The 16,385-nt window shown below is 50.2% G+C and overlaps 1 protein-coding gene across 1 annotated transcript in view; it reads left to right on the top strand.

Annotated features, from left to right (window-relative positions):
* The window catches only part of wwk (anoctamin 8 white walker), an 85,575-nt gene that overhangs the window by 30,142 nt on the left and 39,048 nt on the right, over positions 1–16,385 (top strand). Inside the window, exon 10 of the mRNA XM_050190140.3 lies at positions 16,096–16,151. Coding sequence (XP_050046097.1) covers positions 16,096–16,151 — 56 coding nt within the window. The remainder of the gene's footprint in view (positions 1–16,095; positions 16,152–16,385) is intronic.

Genomic DNA, 16,385 nt, shown 5'->3' with positions numbered 1-16,385 from the left:
TTCCGGCATACTGGGTGCTACTTATGCGTAAATGGATCGGACACCAGGACCTCTGGTGACCCCAGACGTCACAGGGTTGCTAGTGGAGGTGTCCATGGCCAAATTGGGTGCATTCTTGACAGATGAGCCCGTGGTGTGAAGTGGTTCTGGAGTATTGAGCTACTGTTGCATAGATGGATCAAGCACCGGGTCCTCAGGTGACCACAGACCTCAGAAGGTTGCTCATGGAGGAGTCCATGGCCAAGATTCTGGGCATAGGCAAGAAGGCAAGCCCCCGCAAGCACCACAACAACCGCAGAATGTGGCCCAGCCCGACCCCGTTACGTAGAGGGTTTTGGAATCTTTCTAAAAGCAACATAACTGATGACTAGTGAGGACCCTTAACAGGCCCAGGCTGGATAATGAATTCAGAATGAATGCTTCGCTGCATTACTGCCGAGTGACACTGAGTGAGAGAAGGCCCTGCTCAAGCCATCTGCATTTGCATGCAAAGATCCTTTCTTGTGTTTAACCGTGAATGCATACAGTTGCAAACTGAGGCTCCAACGCAGCAATCTACCCTCTTTGTTCGACATTTATTGAAGCCATGTGAGCAGCCTATGATCTGTAATAAAAATAAATTCTGAACCCAACAAGTAACACGAGAGCTTCTCTACAGCCCACACCAGGCACACGCATTCTTTTTCTATGGTACTGTAGGCTTGTTCGCGAGCGGTCAGCTTTCAGCTCACGTACAGAATCGGATGTTCGTGTCCGTGCTCGTTTTCCTGGCCTAATACTACACCCACCCCTTTTTTCGCTGGTGTCACACTGCACAAGAAAGGGCCTTGAGTAGTCTGGGCTTACGAGAACTGGCTTTTCTGCGAGCGCAGCTTTCAAAGAAGCAAATGCAGTCTGTTTGGCTTCATCCCATTCTACCCGACTAGGGACGTCTTTCTTTAGTGCATTGGTAAGTGAGCTAGCAACCTCCGAGAAGCCCTTGATGCAGTGTTGGTAATAACCTACCATCCCTAAAAACATGCGGAGTTCTGTTTTCGTTTCTGGCCGGGGAAACACTGATCGCCAGAATCGTCAACTCAAGTGGGCTTCGATGCCCTTGGCCTAATCAGTGTCCTAAGTAGTCAACTTCGGAGCAACCTAACCTACATTTCTGGGCTTTTAAAGTTAAGCCAGCCTTTCAGAGCCTATCTAGCATTTCACGCAGTTGGTTCACATGCTGAGGCCAAGAATCTGAATATACGGCGCTGTCGTCTAAGTAGGGTAGTGCGAATGCCTCTGCTCCAGCTAGGATTTGGTTCATGAGCCTTGAAAATGCAAAGGGGGAATTTTTGAGCCCAAAAGGTAGAACCAAAGGTCGGAAGGAGTCGAAAGGCATCACGAAGGAAGCTAAGTGGCTCGCTCGTTCACTCCACGGCACTTGCCAGAACCCTTACACTAAGTTGAGCATGGAAATAAACTTCGCTCTGCTCACTTTTTCAAGACAATCTTCTACGTGCGGTATGGGGTACACTTTGGTAACAGTCACCGCGTTAAGCTTACGGTAATCTACACACTTACGGTTTCCACAATTATCACTGTGGACATGAACTCTCCTTCATCCATTTCGGCCACTTTAAGCGTCATCATCTGTTTGATGGCCTCCCTCATCAGTCTTTCTTGCCGAGGTGAACATCGGTGAGCTTTACATCTCGTGCTGCCAGGAGAGGTTAACTCAATATCATGAGTCATCAGATTGGTTCGACCGGGCACCTTTGAGAACACTTGTTTATACTCGGTTATCAAATCTGTCAGATCTGCAAGCTGGCTTTCACTGAGAACAGCTCTGTTGACTGTCAAAGCAAGGTTCTCATCAATCGAAAAACAAATTAGGTTACGTGGGATATCTGGAAGTTCGGCTATCACTTGTTCCAGTTCATTTAGCAACAAGTTCACAATCTGCACTCGCTTTGCATACGGCTTCATGAGGTTACAGTGATAGATATGCACTTCCTTCTTACGACCTGGCAGTTTGATAACATAGTTAATGTCTGAAAGCTTTTGTTGTACAGTCCCGGGGCCTTCCCAGTTCCAACTTGTTCGCTTTCGAAGTGCGTAGCATAAGCACTTTTTGCCCTTCATGGAATTGGTGTATGCTGCTGTTTCTATCATAGTGCTTTTTAAAGCCAAAGCTTTACTGGCCATGAACTTGCGATTTCGTTGTGGCGGTGCTCTGAGGAGGCACATGACATAACAATGCGCGCCAGGCCGCGGATATTTCTCTCTCTCTCTCGCTCCCTAGTCACTACTGCGCATGCGCCACTAGTAGCACCGAGCCACAGGTGTTCCACCGCTGCGCCGCGCTGTGCCGTTCCACCGCCGCCGTTTGGTATGATGTCACACCACGTTCCTCGTCGTTGGGCTCGCCTCTGCTCGCTTTGCCAGCTGCATCGCATGCCTGATAACATGTCGGAGGATTGAAAAGGAGAGCTTGCGTGCGCCGCAACCACAGTTGAGGCGGCAGTATGGATGGCGACAATTCTGATAAGCAGGAGGAGGCCTGGAATTGACATCGAAATGATATGAAGAGGAAACGAATCGCCCAGGTAACAGACAAACAGCACGCCGAACGACTGGCTAAACGCCGCAGCATAGCTAGACAACCAGGCTAACCTGGACTTGCAATCAAGATTAACCAAGGCTAACCATGCTATGCCTTACCTTTTGCTACGTATATCCTGGCATAGCCAAGCTAAGCCACTGCCACTTTTTGCTTTTGCCTGTGCTGCGAGCATGTTAGCCTCCACAAGAATCTGTGTGTCATACAAGTGCTGCAGCAGGTTGCAAACGTACTCGACCACCGTTGGATTGCTTCCCTTATCTTCCCACTTCTCAGAAACTAGCTTAAGCGGCGCAATGACCTCCCATACAGGAGCTCTGCTGGACTGAAACCTTTAGACTCATGGGCCACAGAACATAAAGAAAATAGCGTAGCTGGCAACACAGTGTCCCATTCCTTTTTCTGTTTGTAACACAAGGCCCGTAATACGCGCTTAATTACTGAATTAACCTTCTCAACACGGTTGCTTTGTGGATGATGAACAGAGAAGTGGTGTATCTTGATGCCACACTTGTTAAGAAATGTGGTGGTCAAATCACTTGTAAAGACGCTGCAAAGATCCGACTGGATTTCGCTCGCAAAACCAACGCGGGAAATAATGTAGAGAAGTGCATCTACCATTTCTGTAGACGTCTGGGCACTCAATGACACCGCCTCCAAAAATTTATTTCTGGGGCACACCATTGTCAAGAGATATTTAAACCCCGACTTTGTTCAGGCAAAGGCCCGACGACGTCTACCACGAATCGGTGGAACGTTTCCATAATAATGGGTACAGTGGCCATGGGCGCCTTTCGTTTCTCGTTTGGTCTACCTGTACTCTGACGAACGTCACAGCTACGAACACACTGTTCCACAGTAGCCGGGCCAGTAATATTCGCTTAGCAACCTTGCTTTTGTTTTGTTAATGCTGAGATGACTGGACAAGCCTGCCCGATGGTGTTGCGTACTCCAGGGTAGCGTATCGTACTGCTGCCGAGTTGTAGCGGCGCCTGCCTATCGAAGCTCGACCGACGTTACTTATTGGATAGCGTGGCGTTGTCGCCGGGCTGCAGGCATATGGTAGACCATGGCGACCAAGCAAGGGCGAGACGATTTCTAGTGCGAAACTTGCACGGTTTATTCAAAGGTTGATGAAAAATGAAGAAAAGAGAATGAAGTGTTCAAAAGTACATTTCGGAGCCCCTTAAGTAGGCTCTCTACAATCTTGGGAGGGATCTTGCTTCCGTCGACGTCACGTGACCGGCACAGAAAGAGGGCCCCTCCTCCTCTGGTTATACCGAGTCTGCTGCAAGGAGGAGGCCGTCCCGCCTCCTGGAATTGTAGTCGCCTGTCCGTTTTTTTTGCGCGTTGCTGGTTCGTGGAAGTTCTCCTGTAGACTGGCCGTTCGAGCAAAGGGTCCCTCTTTCTGCACGTGGTGCGGAACGCCAACCATAGCAGGAGCAGTCACGCCACATTTTGACGAGGCATGGTGAGAGAAGGTCGGGTGAAATCCCTTTCTGCATGTGGTGCCAGACGCCAACCGTAACAGCATCTCCGGCGGGGGAGGAAGATCCCGACGCGTAGGGGCCAGCAGCCGGAGGGATCGGCATTTCAGTAGCAGAATTCCCCTTACAGGTGACGAACCCTTAGTTCGTAGCTCATAGATTTCTGGGAGTCATCAGTCCTCGTGGTGCTCTTGTGACTGTTCTCCCTGGTCCGGTCCAGTGAAATTGGTCTTGCAAGCAGGTCTCGCAACTTTTCGTCTCCTGCGTGGGCAAGCAATCACCCCAGAACAGTGCCGGACCCACAACCACAAAGCAGCGAGCACAAAGCCACCCTCCTCCAAGACACACCCGGCTTTAAAAAAAAAAAAGAAAACCCGCTACGCCTTTCCCATTCCTTACGCACGTCCTCCCCCCCCTGAACACTAAAAACAGCCATTTCTTGAAAGCGTTAAGAGGTGGTTATTAAAATCAGCTAACAATTGATTACACTTTGAAAAAAAAAAAAATCAAGTATGAACGAACGTAAGAATGCCACGGAAACCCGGGTGAGCATGAGGCTTTCGTTACTCTAGGGGCAACGACTCAAACCGTCGGCATTGCCGTTAAGCTTACCCTTCTTGTAGCGAATATCGAAGGTGTACTGTTGAAGAGCCAAGCTCCAGCGCAAAAGACGACCGTTTTTCGTAGACATCGACTGCAGCCATGTGAGGGGACAGTGGTCAGTCTCTATGGTGAACCTTGAACCAGCGATATAGCAAGCTAGCTTCTGCACCGCCCATACTACACAGGCGCATTTTTTTTCTGATGCACTGTATGCGTCCTCACGAACTGAAAGCTTTCTACTGGCATACAGTACAGGGTGTTCATGCTTGTCATCTATCTTTTGACAGAGCACCACCCCCATACCCCTGTCGCTGGCATCACACAGAAGAATGCATGGCTTAGAGTAGTCGGGCGCGTTCAACATTGGCTGACTCGTTAGTGCTTTCTTGAGCATGCTAAAAGCCTTTTCTTTTGCGTCATCCCACTTTACCGTTTGTGATTCTGTTTTTCTGAGAGCATCCATTAAAGAACTCGCAATCTTGGAATACCGTGGGATATATCTTTGGTAATAACCTGCTAAGCCAAGGAATGATCTGATGTCCCGCTTGATGCGTGGCTGCGGGAAGTTGTCTATTGCGGTTAGTTTAACCTCGGAAGGCCGACGATGACCTTGCCCTATTACATGACCTAGATAAGCTACCTCCGCGCGCCCTAATTGGCATTTGGGAGCCTTAACCGTTAAGTTGGCCTCTCGTAGACAATACAGCACGGTTTGCAGGCGTTGCATATGGTTCACCCATGATGAAGAAAAGATTGCTATGTCATCGAGATACGGAAGTGCAAAATCCTCCATTCCTCGTAGCACCTGGTCCATAAGGCTAGAGAAGCAATATGGCGCATTCATCAGTCCAAAGCTCAGGACTTTCGGATGAAAGGTTCCCATCGGGGAAATAAACGCCGCAAGCCTGCTTGCCCTCTCGGTCAACGGAACTTGCCAGTACCCTCTGACTAAATCGAGCGTAGAGATGAAATTAGCACTGCTCACTTTCTCAAGCCTTTCCTCGATGTGCGGTATTGGATAAGTCTGGTCCTTCGTGATTAAATTGAGCCTGTGGTAGTCGATACATGGTCACGGCTCCTTTCCTGGGACCTCAACTAAGATAAGAGGTGAGGTATAATCGCTCTCTCCTGGCTCTATTACACTTAGCTCTAACATCTTGTTTATTTCAGCGGCCATGACTTCACGTTGACGAGGTGAAACGCGATAAGCTTTCGAACGAACTGGGTCCGACGAGGTCAACTCGATATCGTGAACGATCGCGATGGTCCTGCCCGGTGTGTCTGAAAATACGTCTTTAAATTCAAACACAAGTTCCCTCAGTTCGGCCCTCTGATTGGGATTCAACTCCGCCTGTTCTACTAGCTTGTCAATGGTCTCGTGAATGTCTTTTGCCTCCGTCACTGCTGTTAACTCTGGAAAGTCGACAGGCATCTCCTACGGTTGGTTAAGGGATATGTTCATAATGGCTTCCCTCTGCAGGTAGAGTTTCAGGATCATTACCTTTTCCCCAACTTCAAAGCGTCGCATGCGAGCCGTCCTGTCATAGTAATGCTCAGCATTGCTTTGTGCCTTACCCATTTCCTGCTCAGCAATTATCATGGCAGGGCTTACGTTCAATAACTTTCTCCTGCATTTCGCCTCGCGAGACATTTTAGGCTCCGCTGCTTTCCTGACCTTTTCCTTAGCTGGTGCACTTTCCGCATTATCCCCTATAGGGCTGTCCTGTTCCGTACTGGTTGACGAATCCTCCGTCAAACCTGTTTCCTCCACCACTGTACATTCGTACACTGCCTTGGCCGCGAGCTCCCTTGCCTTAGAACGAGTGAAGGCTTGCACTATCCCTTCACTAAACCTGATTCTCTTGCGTCGTAGCAAATCCTCTGATTTGTTAGAAAACAAATACGGATACTGCGGTGGGAGATGTGCTGAGATGGCGGCTTCAGTGTCCAGTACTCCAAAAGGGCCTTAGATACGAATCTTGGCCACAGGGTACAAACACTGGAGGCCTCTACGGCTTGCCTTATCAAAGCACATTCTCCTGTGAATTGGCCTTCCTCTACGTACGACGGATGCACTACGTCCATTGTGGCTGCCGAGTCGCGAAGCACTCTACACGGTTTGATGTTTACGACGAGGTCTCGAATGTATGGTTCTAGCAAGTTCAGATTTTCTGCGTTACTACTTAGTGACATCAATACCACTTTGGGATTTCTGCACACCACAGAGATATGCTCCGTTTGCTAGCAGTTGTAGCACACTACTGGTTTCTTGGCCTCGAAAGTTTTTTCCTTCTGCCTTTCTGCACTCCGTTCAGGTGGTTCCTTTTCTCCCTCGCTTTCCTCATCACTAGTTTTCACCGAATCTGACCTTTCCATTGTTTTATACCGACTCGACTTTGACCATCGCTTTGGCTTGTCGGGTCTGTATTTATTCATCTCCTTCTTAGGAGCTTCATTGCCTTCGTCCGCACGGCGAGTTACGTACTCCTGAGTGAGATCGGCCGCTCTCGTAACAGTGTCTACGCCTGGCCAATCCTGAACCCAATGCTTGATGTTTACTGGCAGCTGGTGGTAGAACTGTTCTAAAGCAACGCACTGCATTGTCTTTTCGGCGTCGCCCAGTGCACCCTCTTCTCTGAGCCATTCCTTCAGGTTTACCTCCAAGGTGTATGCAAAATCTGAATATGACTCACTTTAGGTCTTCTTGACATCCCTGAATTTTCGCCTGAATGCTTCTGCTGATAATCTATACTATTTAAGCAGATTCGCTTTGACTTCATCGAAGCCCTCTGCTTCTTTTTTCCCCGTGCGGGCGATGATATTAGCTACCTCATGTGGCAGTAACGTAAGCAAGCATTGCAGCCACGTGTTTCTCGCGAATTTTGCCTTCTCACACGTGCGCTCAAACTGTACCAGAAAAAGACCTATGTCCCCTCCTACTGCGTAGGATGCCATCAAGTCTGTCATTCTGTGCTTGCTTTCACGTGCCTCTGTACTAGGCCTTTCAGTATTTTGAGCTTCCAGGAGCTCAATCTCTAGGCGTTTCATTTCGAGGTCGCGCTCTTCTTTGGCCTCACGTGCTGCCCGCTCTTCTTAGGCCTCATGTGCTGCCCGCTCGCGCTCTGCTTCTTCCTCTTTCTCTAGGCGCTTACGCTCTTCCTCTTTCTCTGCAATGCTCTCTAGGCATTCCTTCAGTTCGTCGTCTGCCCCGATCGCTTCGATCGACTCTATGATCTCTGACTTTCTCATTGATTTGGCAATTTGGAGGCCCAACTCTTTGGCCAAGCTCAACAATTCTGGCTTCTTTAGTGCCTTGAAGTTCATGGCTGCCCTTAGTGCTGCTAACTCTTCACTCTATTACAACCTTGACGTACTCAAAACTTCTGTCAACGGTTAAAGAAAAATCACTGCACTGTACTTTCCAAAAAATACGTAAAGCCAAGTGATATCTCAGTGAAGAAAAGCCGTGCACTCATCATATGCAGTCATGAATCCAGACACCTTCCTTCCGAACGTTGTCACCAGGACGAAGAGGCTACGATCTTGTAGTTGTCGTCCAAGTTGGGGTCTCTAGGGCTCCGTATCCCAGTCGCTGCCAATGAGTTTGTTGCATACTCCAGGGTAGCGTATTGTACAGCTGCCGAGTTGTAGCGGCGCCTGCCTATCGAAGCTCGACCGAAGTTCTTATTGGATAGCGTGGCGTTGTTGGCGGGCTGCAGGCATCCAGTAGACCATGGCGACCAGGCAAGGGCAAGACGATTTCTAGTGCGAAACTTGCACGGTTTATTCAAAGGTTGAAAAATGAAGAGAAGAGAATGAAGTGTTCAAAAGTACATTTCAGAGCCCTTAAATAGGCTCTCTACAATTGTGGGAGGGATCTTGCTTCCGCCGACGTCACGTGACCGGCACAGAAAGAGGGCCCCTCCTTCTCTGGTTATACCGAGCCTGCTGCATGGAGGAGGCCATCCAACCTCTTGGAATTGTAGACGCCTGTCCGTCTCTTTTGCACACTGCTGGTTCATGGAAGTTCTCCTGTAGACTGGCCGTTCGAGGAAAGGGTCCCTCTTTCTGCACGTGGAGTGGGACGCCGACCGTAGCAGGAGCAGTCATGCCTCATTTTGACGAGGCGCGGTGAGAGAAGGTTGGGTGAAATCCCTTTCTGCCTGTGGTGCCAGACGCCAACCGTAACAATGGGCAAGCTCCACAATTCTCTCGTGGTGGTACTTCAGAAGAACCCCAAGTTGGTCAACGCTTATACCTTTCTTTCCGTGAAACACACAATGCATTATGCCACTTCTTTCATGGAATGAGCCACTGTCTGTTTCTTGCTTTCACGGCATTTTGTGAGAGTTGAGTCTTTCTTTTGTTCCACGATCAACGTAACCTTATCAACGGAAGACAACGCCTGAAAATCGCGGCTCGTGGGGGGGATGCAACTGGTTTCAAGTTCGCTTTCTTCGTCAATGGATTCCTGCGAGCCTAAACTTGGGCTGCTGTTGTTATCTGCCAGGCGGCGATGTTGGTCCATAGCGCTGCGAGTGATAGCACATGGAAGAAGCTGCGGTTGAGTTTTAGCTTTTTTCACCATCGACCTAGTAACAATCATCGCAAGGTTCATGTTGAGCGTGACTCCCGGCTTCAGCAGCTCTTTTGCCGTTCTGTTTGATAACAAATATGGACACCTGGGCAATACTTCGTCTGGAGACGGCTGGTTCAGTCTCAATTTCACCAAACGAACCTTTCAAAGTTACTTTGGCTACTGGTAGGCTCAGCATACTCTTTTCCAAGGCCTGCCATAAGCACACGTAATCCCCCGCGAAATCTGCTGCCTTTATGAGGGACGAGTGCACCATGCCATACGTTGCACCTGTGCCAATCAATACGTTACATTCTTTTCCGTTAGCTTCCATGTCATGAAGGTCCGGGTGCAGTAGGCCTTCGTTTAGCTCGAGAACCAACAGGATCGGGGACACTTTCGCAACCCGGCATACCGCGGCGACATGTCCCGATTTCTGGCAGCTAAAGCAGACAATTTGTTTCTGCGCCTCAAACGACTTGTGCCATAAGTTAAAGGATTCCTTTAGTTCATGTCATCTTTCTTCTCTGGCTTACAAGATAATCTCGGCTGTGCTGTGGAGATCCCTGCTACCCGTCTGGTTTTTTTTTTTTCGGTGTTAGCAGAATGGTGTTTAGCGCAGTAGTCATCGGCATACTCCGCTGCCTTTCATGCAGTTTTCATGTCTGGCCTGTCGAGCCCCCATTCCCTCAATTTAGTTGGAAGCGTGGAATAAAACTGCTCTAGGCAAATTTCTTCAAACATTTTCACCTTGTCATCAAACGCTTCAGCTCCTTTCAGCCAGTTTTCCAAAAAGCTTGCTAGCTTGTATGCAAACTCTGAGTAGCTTTCGTCTGGCTGTTTAGCTGTTTCTCTAAACTTTAACCGGAAAGCTTCAGGTGACAAGTCTAAAGGTGTTTATTTGGCAGAGCTTGGAGCAGCGCAACGTCGACGGGCAGGGCAGTCACAGCTTCCAAGCACGAGAGCCGTTGCTGAGCCAGAGTGCTCGACCCACTAGCGTTTACAGCCAGTAGCGCTGAACCCACTAGCGTCTCTCTTCGCTACAATTACCCCCCGGGAGCGAGAAGGGAGCCGTCCGGCGACCTAACAGCTTGTCACGATGTGCAGGTCGTAGTAATGCTTTAAACGGTCGACATGAGAATCGCTTCAACTACTTCCGACAGGAAGACGCGTCTGGGATCGCTGAGCAGTTCTTGAGATGGACCATGCCGCAGGATGAATCGGCGAAGCAGGACAAAATGATGCAACATCGCATGCTGTAGCTGCTGGGAGAGCGGCGGTTTCAGCGTATCGTGTAAGGTGATCTACTGCCACAATGGCCCAGCGGTTACCAGCCGACGTCAGGGGAAGTGGCCCATACAAATCGATGCCAACGCGCCCGAATGGCCGGGTAGGGCAGGGTAGAGGCTGCAGACCAGCTGGGGAGAGGTGGGGTGAAGATTTTCGGCGCTGGCAGTCGGGGCATGAGCAAACAAACTTTTGAACGTAGTTGTACATTCCTCGCTAGTAGTAGTGTCGTCGGAGGTGCTGGTAGGTTTTGAAAAGTCCCGAGTGAGCACACTGTGGATCAGAGTGGAACGATGCACAGATTTCAGAACGCAGGCTTCGAGGTACAACTAATAACCACTGGCGGCCGTCAGAGGTGTAATTGCGTCGGTGAAGCAGGTCGTCGCGAATCGTGAAATGGCGAGCTTAACGGCGCAATGCACGAGTGGTTGGCTGCAATGACGGATCAGCAAGGCAGTCTATGATGGAGGCAATCCAGGGGTCCTTGCACTGCTCAGAAGCGATGGTCCCAATGTCGACGGAAGAAACGTCAAGCTGGGATATTGCGCAGCAGGCATTGTCGTCTGGCAAGGGAGAACGTGAGAGGGCATCAGCATCAGCATGCTGGCGTCCGTTGCGGTACAGTACGCGGATATCGTAATCCTGTAAGTGAAGCGCCCAGCGGGCGAGACGGCCTGAGTGATCCTTCAATGACGACAGCCAGCATAGTGCATGGTGGTCCGTGACGACATCAAATTGGAGACCATACAAATAGGGCCGGAACTTGGTAAGCGCCCAGATGATCGCCAGGCATTCTTTTTCCGTGACGGTGTAATTGGTCTCCGCTTTAGTAAGCATACGGCTTGCATATGCCACAACATATTCAGGAAACCCTTCTTTGCACTGCGCTAGGACAGCGCCGAGGCCAACACCGCTGGCATGTGTGTGTACCTCAATAGGTGCTGTTGGGTCGTAGTGGCGCAAAATGGGAGGAGACATCAGCAAACGACGGAGCTTACTGAACGCCTCGTCGCACTCGGACGACCACGAATGGAGAGGTACGTTGCTGCCAAGGAGCTTCGTCAGGGGCGATATGACGGCGGCGAAATTGCGAATGAGGCGCCTGACGTAGGAACACAAACCTACAAAACTGCGCAGTTCTTTGACGGACGTCGGTTTAGGAAATTCAGCTACGGCACAAAGTTTGTCTGGATCGGGGAGGATTCCATCCTTCGAGACGACGTAACCTAGTATTGTGAGCTGCCGCGCTGCAAATCGGCACTTCTTTAGGTTCAGTTGGAGGCCAGTATTTGCTAAGCACGTCAAAACGCCATAGGCATTGAAGGTGCGTGGTGAAGTCAGAGGCAAAAACAACAACGTTGTCGAGATAACATAAGCACGTGTGCCACTTCAAACTGCGGAGAACTGTGTCCATCATGCGTTCAAAGGTTGCTGGCGCATTACAAAGTCCAAACGGCATGACGTTAAATTCGTATAAGCCATCGGGTGTGACAAAGGCTGTCTTCGGCCTATCGACATCAGCCATGGGTACTTGCCAATAACCGGAGCGAAAATCTAGAAATTAAAAGAATTCTGCTCCTTGTAGGCTATCGATGGCATCATCGATTCGTGGCAGTGGGTATACATCTTTGCGAGTGATCTTGTTCAGGCGCCGATAGTGTACACAGAACCGTACCGAGCCGTCTTTTTCCGTGACAAGGACGACAGGGGATGCCCATGGACTGTTCGAGGGTCGGATCACTTCGCGGCAAAGCATATCGTCCACTTGCTCATTAATCACACGACGTTCTGTGGCAGAGACCCGATATGGTCGTTGCCGCAATGGCGGTTGGGAGCCAGTGTCAGTATGGTGCGTGACAGCAGACGCCCGGCCCAGGGAAGGTTGCCCGACATCAAAAGAAGAGCGAAATTCTTCTAAGATGCGCAGAAGCTGTGAACGCTGAGGTGGGGCGAGGCCATCGGCAATCGATGAATCGAACACACCTCTGGGCAAAGGGTCGGACGTAGAGAGAGAACCGAGCGTGTTGTAACTGGCGCAGGACGTGTCTTCGGACACATCCGTAACTTGTATGGCGTCGATCACTTCCACGAGGCCAAGACATTCGCCTTGAAGCAGCATCACAGGGTATGAGAAGGGGTTACAGACAAAAATAGCTGTGGAGCCCTGTTTGACGTTGACACTCGCAAAAGGCAGAAGCAGACCTTTTCGAGTATAAAAGCGGCCCGACGGAGAAAGTAGTGCGATGGCGTCATAGAGGCTGCTGCAGTGCATTGATACAATCACTGACGAGTTGGGAGGAACATTGGTGTCGTGCCTGACGAGTAGTTTGTTCGCAAAAGAAGCATTATCGGCAAGCATCATATCTGAGATCAAAGACAGTTCTAGTTCGGCCTGTGCACAATGAATGACGGCATCGTGGCGGGCGAGAAAGTCCCACCCCAGGATAACTTCGTGGGAGCACGAGGAAATCACAATAAATTCGACGGTGTATACAACGTCCTGGATGAGAACACGAGCGGTGCACGCCGAAATCGGGTGAATACGCTGTGCGCCTGCTGTGCGGAGGGCGAATCCAGCAATGGGCATCGTAACCTTTCGAAGGAAGCAACAAAGCTTTGCGTCCATAACTGATACAGCGGCTCCGGTATCTACGAGGGCATATGTGCGCACACCGTCAACTAACACGTCTATCACATTGGTCGGGCTACGTTGAGGACTTCCGCGTTTCGACGGCGTCGCAGCCCTTGCCTCATGGACTGTGATGATTAGTTTTCCTCAAGCCGAGCTTCGGGACGAGGCCGCATCGGTGATGGGGAGCGTCGGCATGGAGAAGTTGAGCGGCGGATGTTGGCGAACCGGCGGAATGCGGGTGACGCAGCCCGAGGCTCGTTGTCGTAATAAGGGCACGGAGAACCCGCCATAGAACTTGGCACATATAGTGTAGCGCTAGGCGACTACACTATATGGTGACTACACTATATAGTGGCGTGCAACGTGGCCTGCATAGCCGCACGCAAAACATATCGGTCGATTGTCCGCTGTACGCCACCGAGTCGTTGCGACAGGTCCCATCCATGTGGAAGGATGCATTAGACGTGGCGGCTGGTGAAGTGATTGCATAGCAGGCTGTTTTCGGGGCATAGCGAGGACTTCGGCTTACGTGAGAGGTCCCCGTTGAGGGAGTTGTTGAGGCTGGGTGACGACTTCCACGTAGCTGAGTGGCACAGCCGTCGGGATCTGTTGGGGCCTGGCCATGACTTCGGCGTAGCTGTGAGGCGCAGCTGCAGGAACACGCTGGTGGTGCTCAGGCAAAACCTCGTGCAGTTCTTGCGCTATGACGCGGTGAAGCGGAGGCGCAAAACTTGGCGTAGGCGCGTGTACTGACTGCGGCTGTGCAAAATCCATCAACGAGAGTTGCCAGGCAACTTCCTCGCGGACGAACGCCTTCATTTCTGCGAGCAACGCTGCCTGGTTGGACATGGCAGCCAAACCAGCGAGGTGTTCGTCACGCGGTAGAGATCGACGGGTCAGTGATCGCTGCCTGCGAAGTTCTTCATAGCTCTGGCACAGTGTGACAATTTCAGCCACAGAGCGTGGACTTTTGGCTAGCAACATGTTAAAGGCGTCGTCTTCTATGCCCTTCAGGATGTTTCAGATTCGATCAGACTCCGCCATGGTCGAATCGACTTTCCTGCATAGGTCCAGGACATCTTAAATATAACTGGTGAATGTTTCGCCTGGCTGTTGAGCTCGTTCTCGCAAACGTTGCTCGGCACGCAGCTTGTGAACAGCAGGGTGACCAAATACATTGGCGAGGGAAGTCTTAAATTCCGACCATGTCTGGAACTCTGCTTGATGGTTGTTATAACACAGGCTGGCCACTCCAGCGAGGTAGAACAGAACATGGCTCAGTTTGGCCGCTTCGTCGCTTCGTCCCACTTGTTATGGTCGCCTACCCTATCGTATGCCGTGAGCCATTCGTCCACGTCAGTGTCGTTCGCTCCAGTGTAGATAGGAGGGTCGCGATGACGAGGCACCCCGGGACACGCAGTGAGTGCAGGAGGAGGCGTTCGCTGGGAGGCGTCTTGGGGCATGGTAGATGGTAGGGTACGGGACCGGAGTTCCTGGACGATCGTCTGAGGGTACCCCGCACCTCCACCAATTCTAAAGGTGTTTATTTGGCAGAGCTCAGAGCAGCGCAACGTCGACGGGCAGGGCAGTCACAGCTTCCAAGCACGAGAGCCGTTGCTGAGCCGGAGTGCTCGACCCACTAGCGTTTGGAGCCAGTAGCGCTGAACCCACTAGCGTCTCTCTTCGCTACACAAGTTATACTTTGCTAACAGTGCTTCTTTTACATCCATGTAACCCTCCGCTCCTTTGGGGCTCAACCTGGTTAGAATATTGGTGGCTTCCGCTGGCGACAAACTCGGAAGTCTCTGGGGCCAGGAAGACAGCCCAAAGCCCATTCTTGTGCAAGTGTGCTCAAAGTTTGTCAAAAACAGCCCCAATTCACTACTGATGGAAAAAGGCTGAAGAAAACCTCTCATGTCATAGTTGACAGGTCTCGGTTCTGCCTTGTTTGCCAGTGTCTGTTTTAATTGTTCCAGTTGGCAATGCTTAAGTTCCTCATTTCTTTCTCTGGCTCGGCGTTTCCATTGGATTTCATCCACTGGATTTCATCCTGCAAGCTAAAATTTTGCCCACAATTTCGGGTTTCCAAATGGCTTTGCTACAATTCACACCGAGCTCTTCTGCTACGGCTAACAAATATACTTTTAGCAAGCTATTCAGATCCATGGCTGCCCGCAACTGTGACAAAAGTCCCCTCTAGTTGCCTCTCCTATTTCCTGCTTATGCCAAGAAATTATAATGCTTGGCGTACCAGAGTACAAGACCAAAAGCCTCACCGACTGCTGCCGTAGAGCCTCCGGGAATCCACCATCCCACCGCTGCCACCAGCTGTTACGTTTGGCTGAGCAGGGCTCCGAGCCAAGACAGGATTATGACGCCGGACGATGAACAACATTATTTCAATCTGGTATAACTGCTGCCGGTAGATACACAGCATCCTCATTGTGGCACTGCTACCCTTTTTAACAGCCTCGCCTTCATGAAGGGAGATTGAAACACAACCCTCCTCACGATAAGAACCATGCGCGACGGCACATTATCACGCTGACAGGCTCGCCGGGCTTCGGCGCTTGGTGAAGGTAGACGCATGCGCATGAGCGCAGCAGCCTGCTGATAATCTGAGCAGCATATGCCATGACTGCGCTGAATTTGAAGGAGCATAAGGAAGCAAAGAACATTTTTGGTAAAGTTGGACTTCAAGCAATGCTTATGTGGATGCTTGTGAATACTCATAGGTTCAGCCCATATTTAGTCAATTTATTTTTGAGAAAACTGTGATAGCTGCACTTTGCAGCCATGTTCATGCATGTATGTCAGCTCCAATAATTTTCTTGCAGAGTATGACTTCAGCTTGTTTTTATTGTCATTTGCTGCCTTTTCTGCTAATACAAGATCCTACTTTTTCCCATTGCAGAGAACTACAGGCTGGATCAGGACTACGAGGATCAGCTGATTATAAAGATTGCAGTGGTCAGTTGACACCTGATTTGCTGATGTCCATCTGCTTTTCTTGTTTTTTTCTGTTGTCTTTATCTGTATGTGCCTAAATTGCACTGTTTGCATGGTCACATTAAGCATGTGTGTGCCTTTCTGCAAGCAATCTACGCAAGGAATGTCAATAATGGTGCATATAAGTTTTACCTAAGGCTTTAAATAGTACATATTACATACAGACACCACAAAGAAAAAAGAAAAACATTAATA

The sequence above is a fragment of the Dermacentor andersoni genome, chromosome 2, assembly GCF_023375885.2.
Source record: "Dermacentor andersoni chromosome 2, qqDerAnde1_hic_scaffold, whole genome shotgun sequence".
Classification (NCBI taxonomy): Eukaryota; Metazoa; Arthropoda; class Arachnida; order Ixodida; family Ixodidae; genus Dermacentor; species Dermacentor andersoni.
Note: the sequence above shows the minus strand (reverse complement) of the source record. Positions and strands in the feature narration are given on the sequence as shown.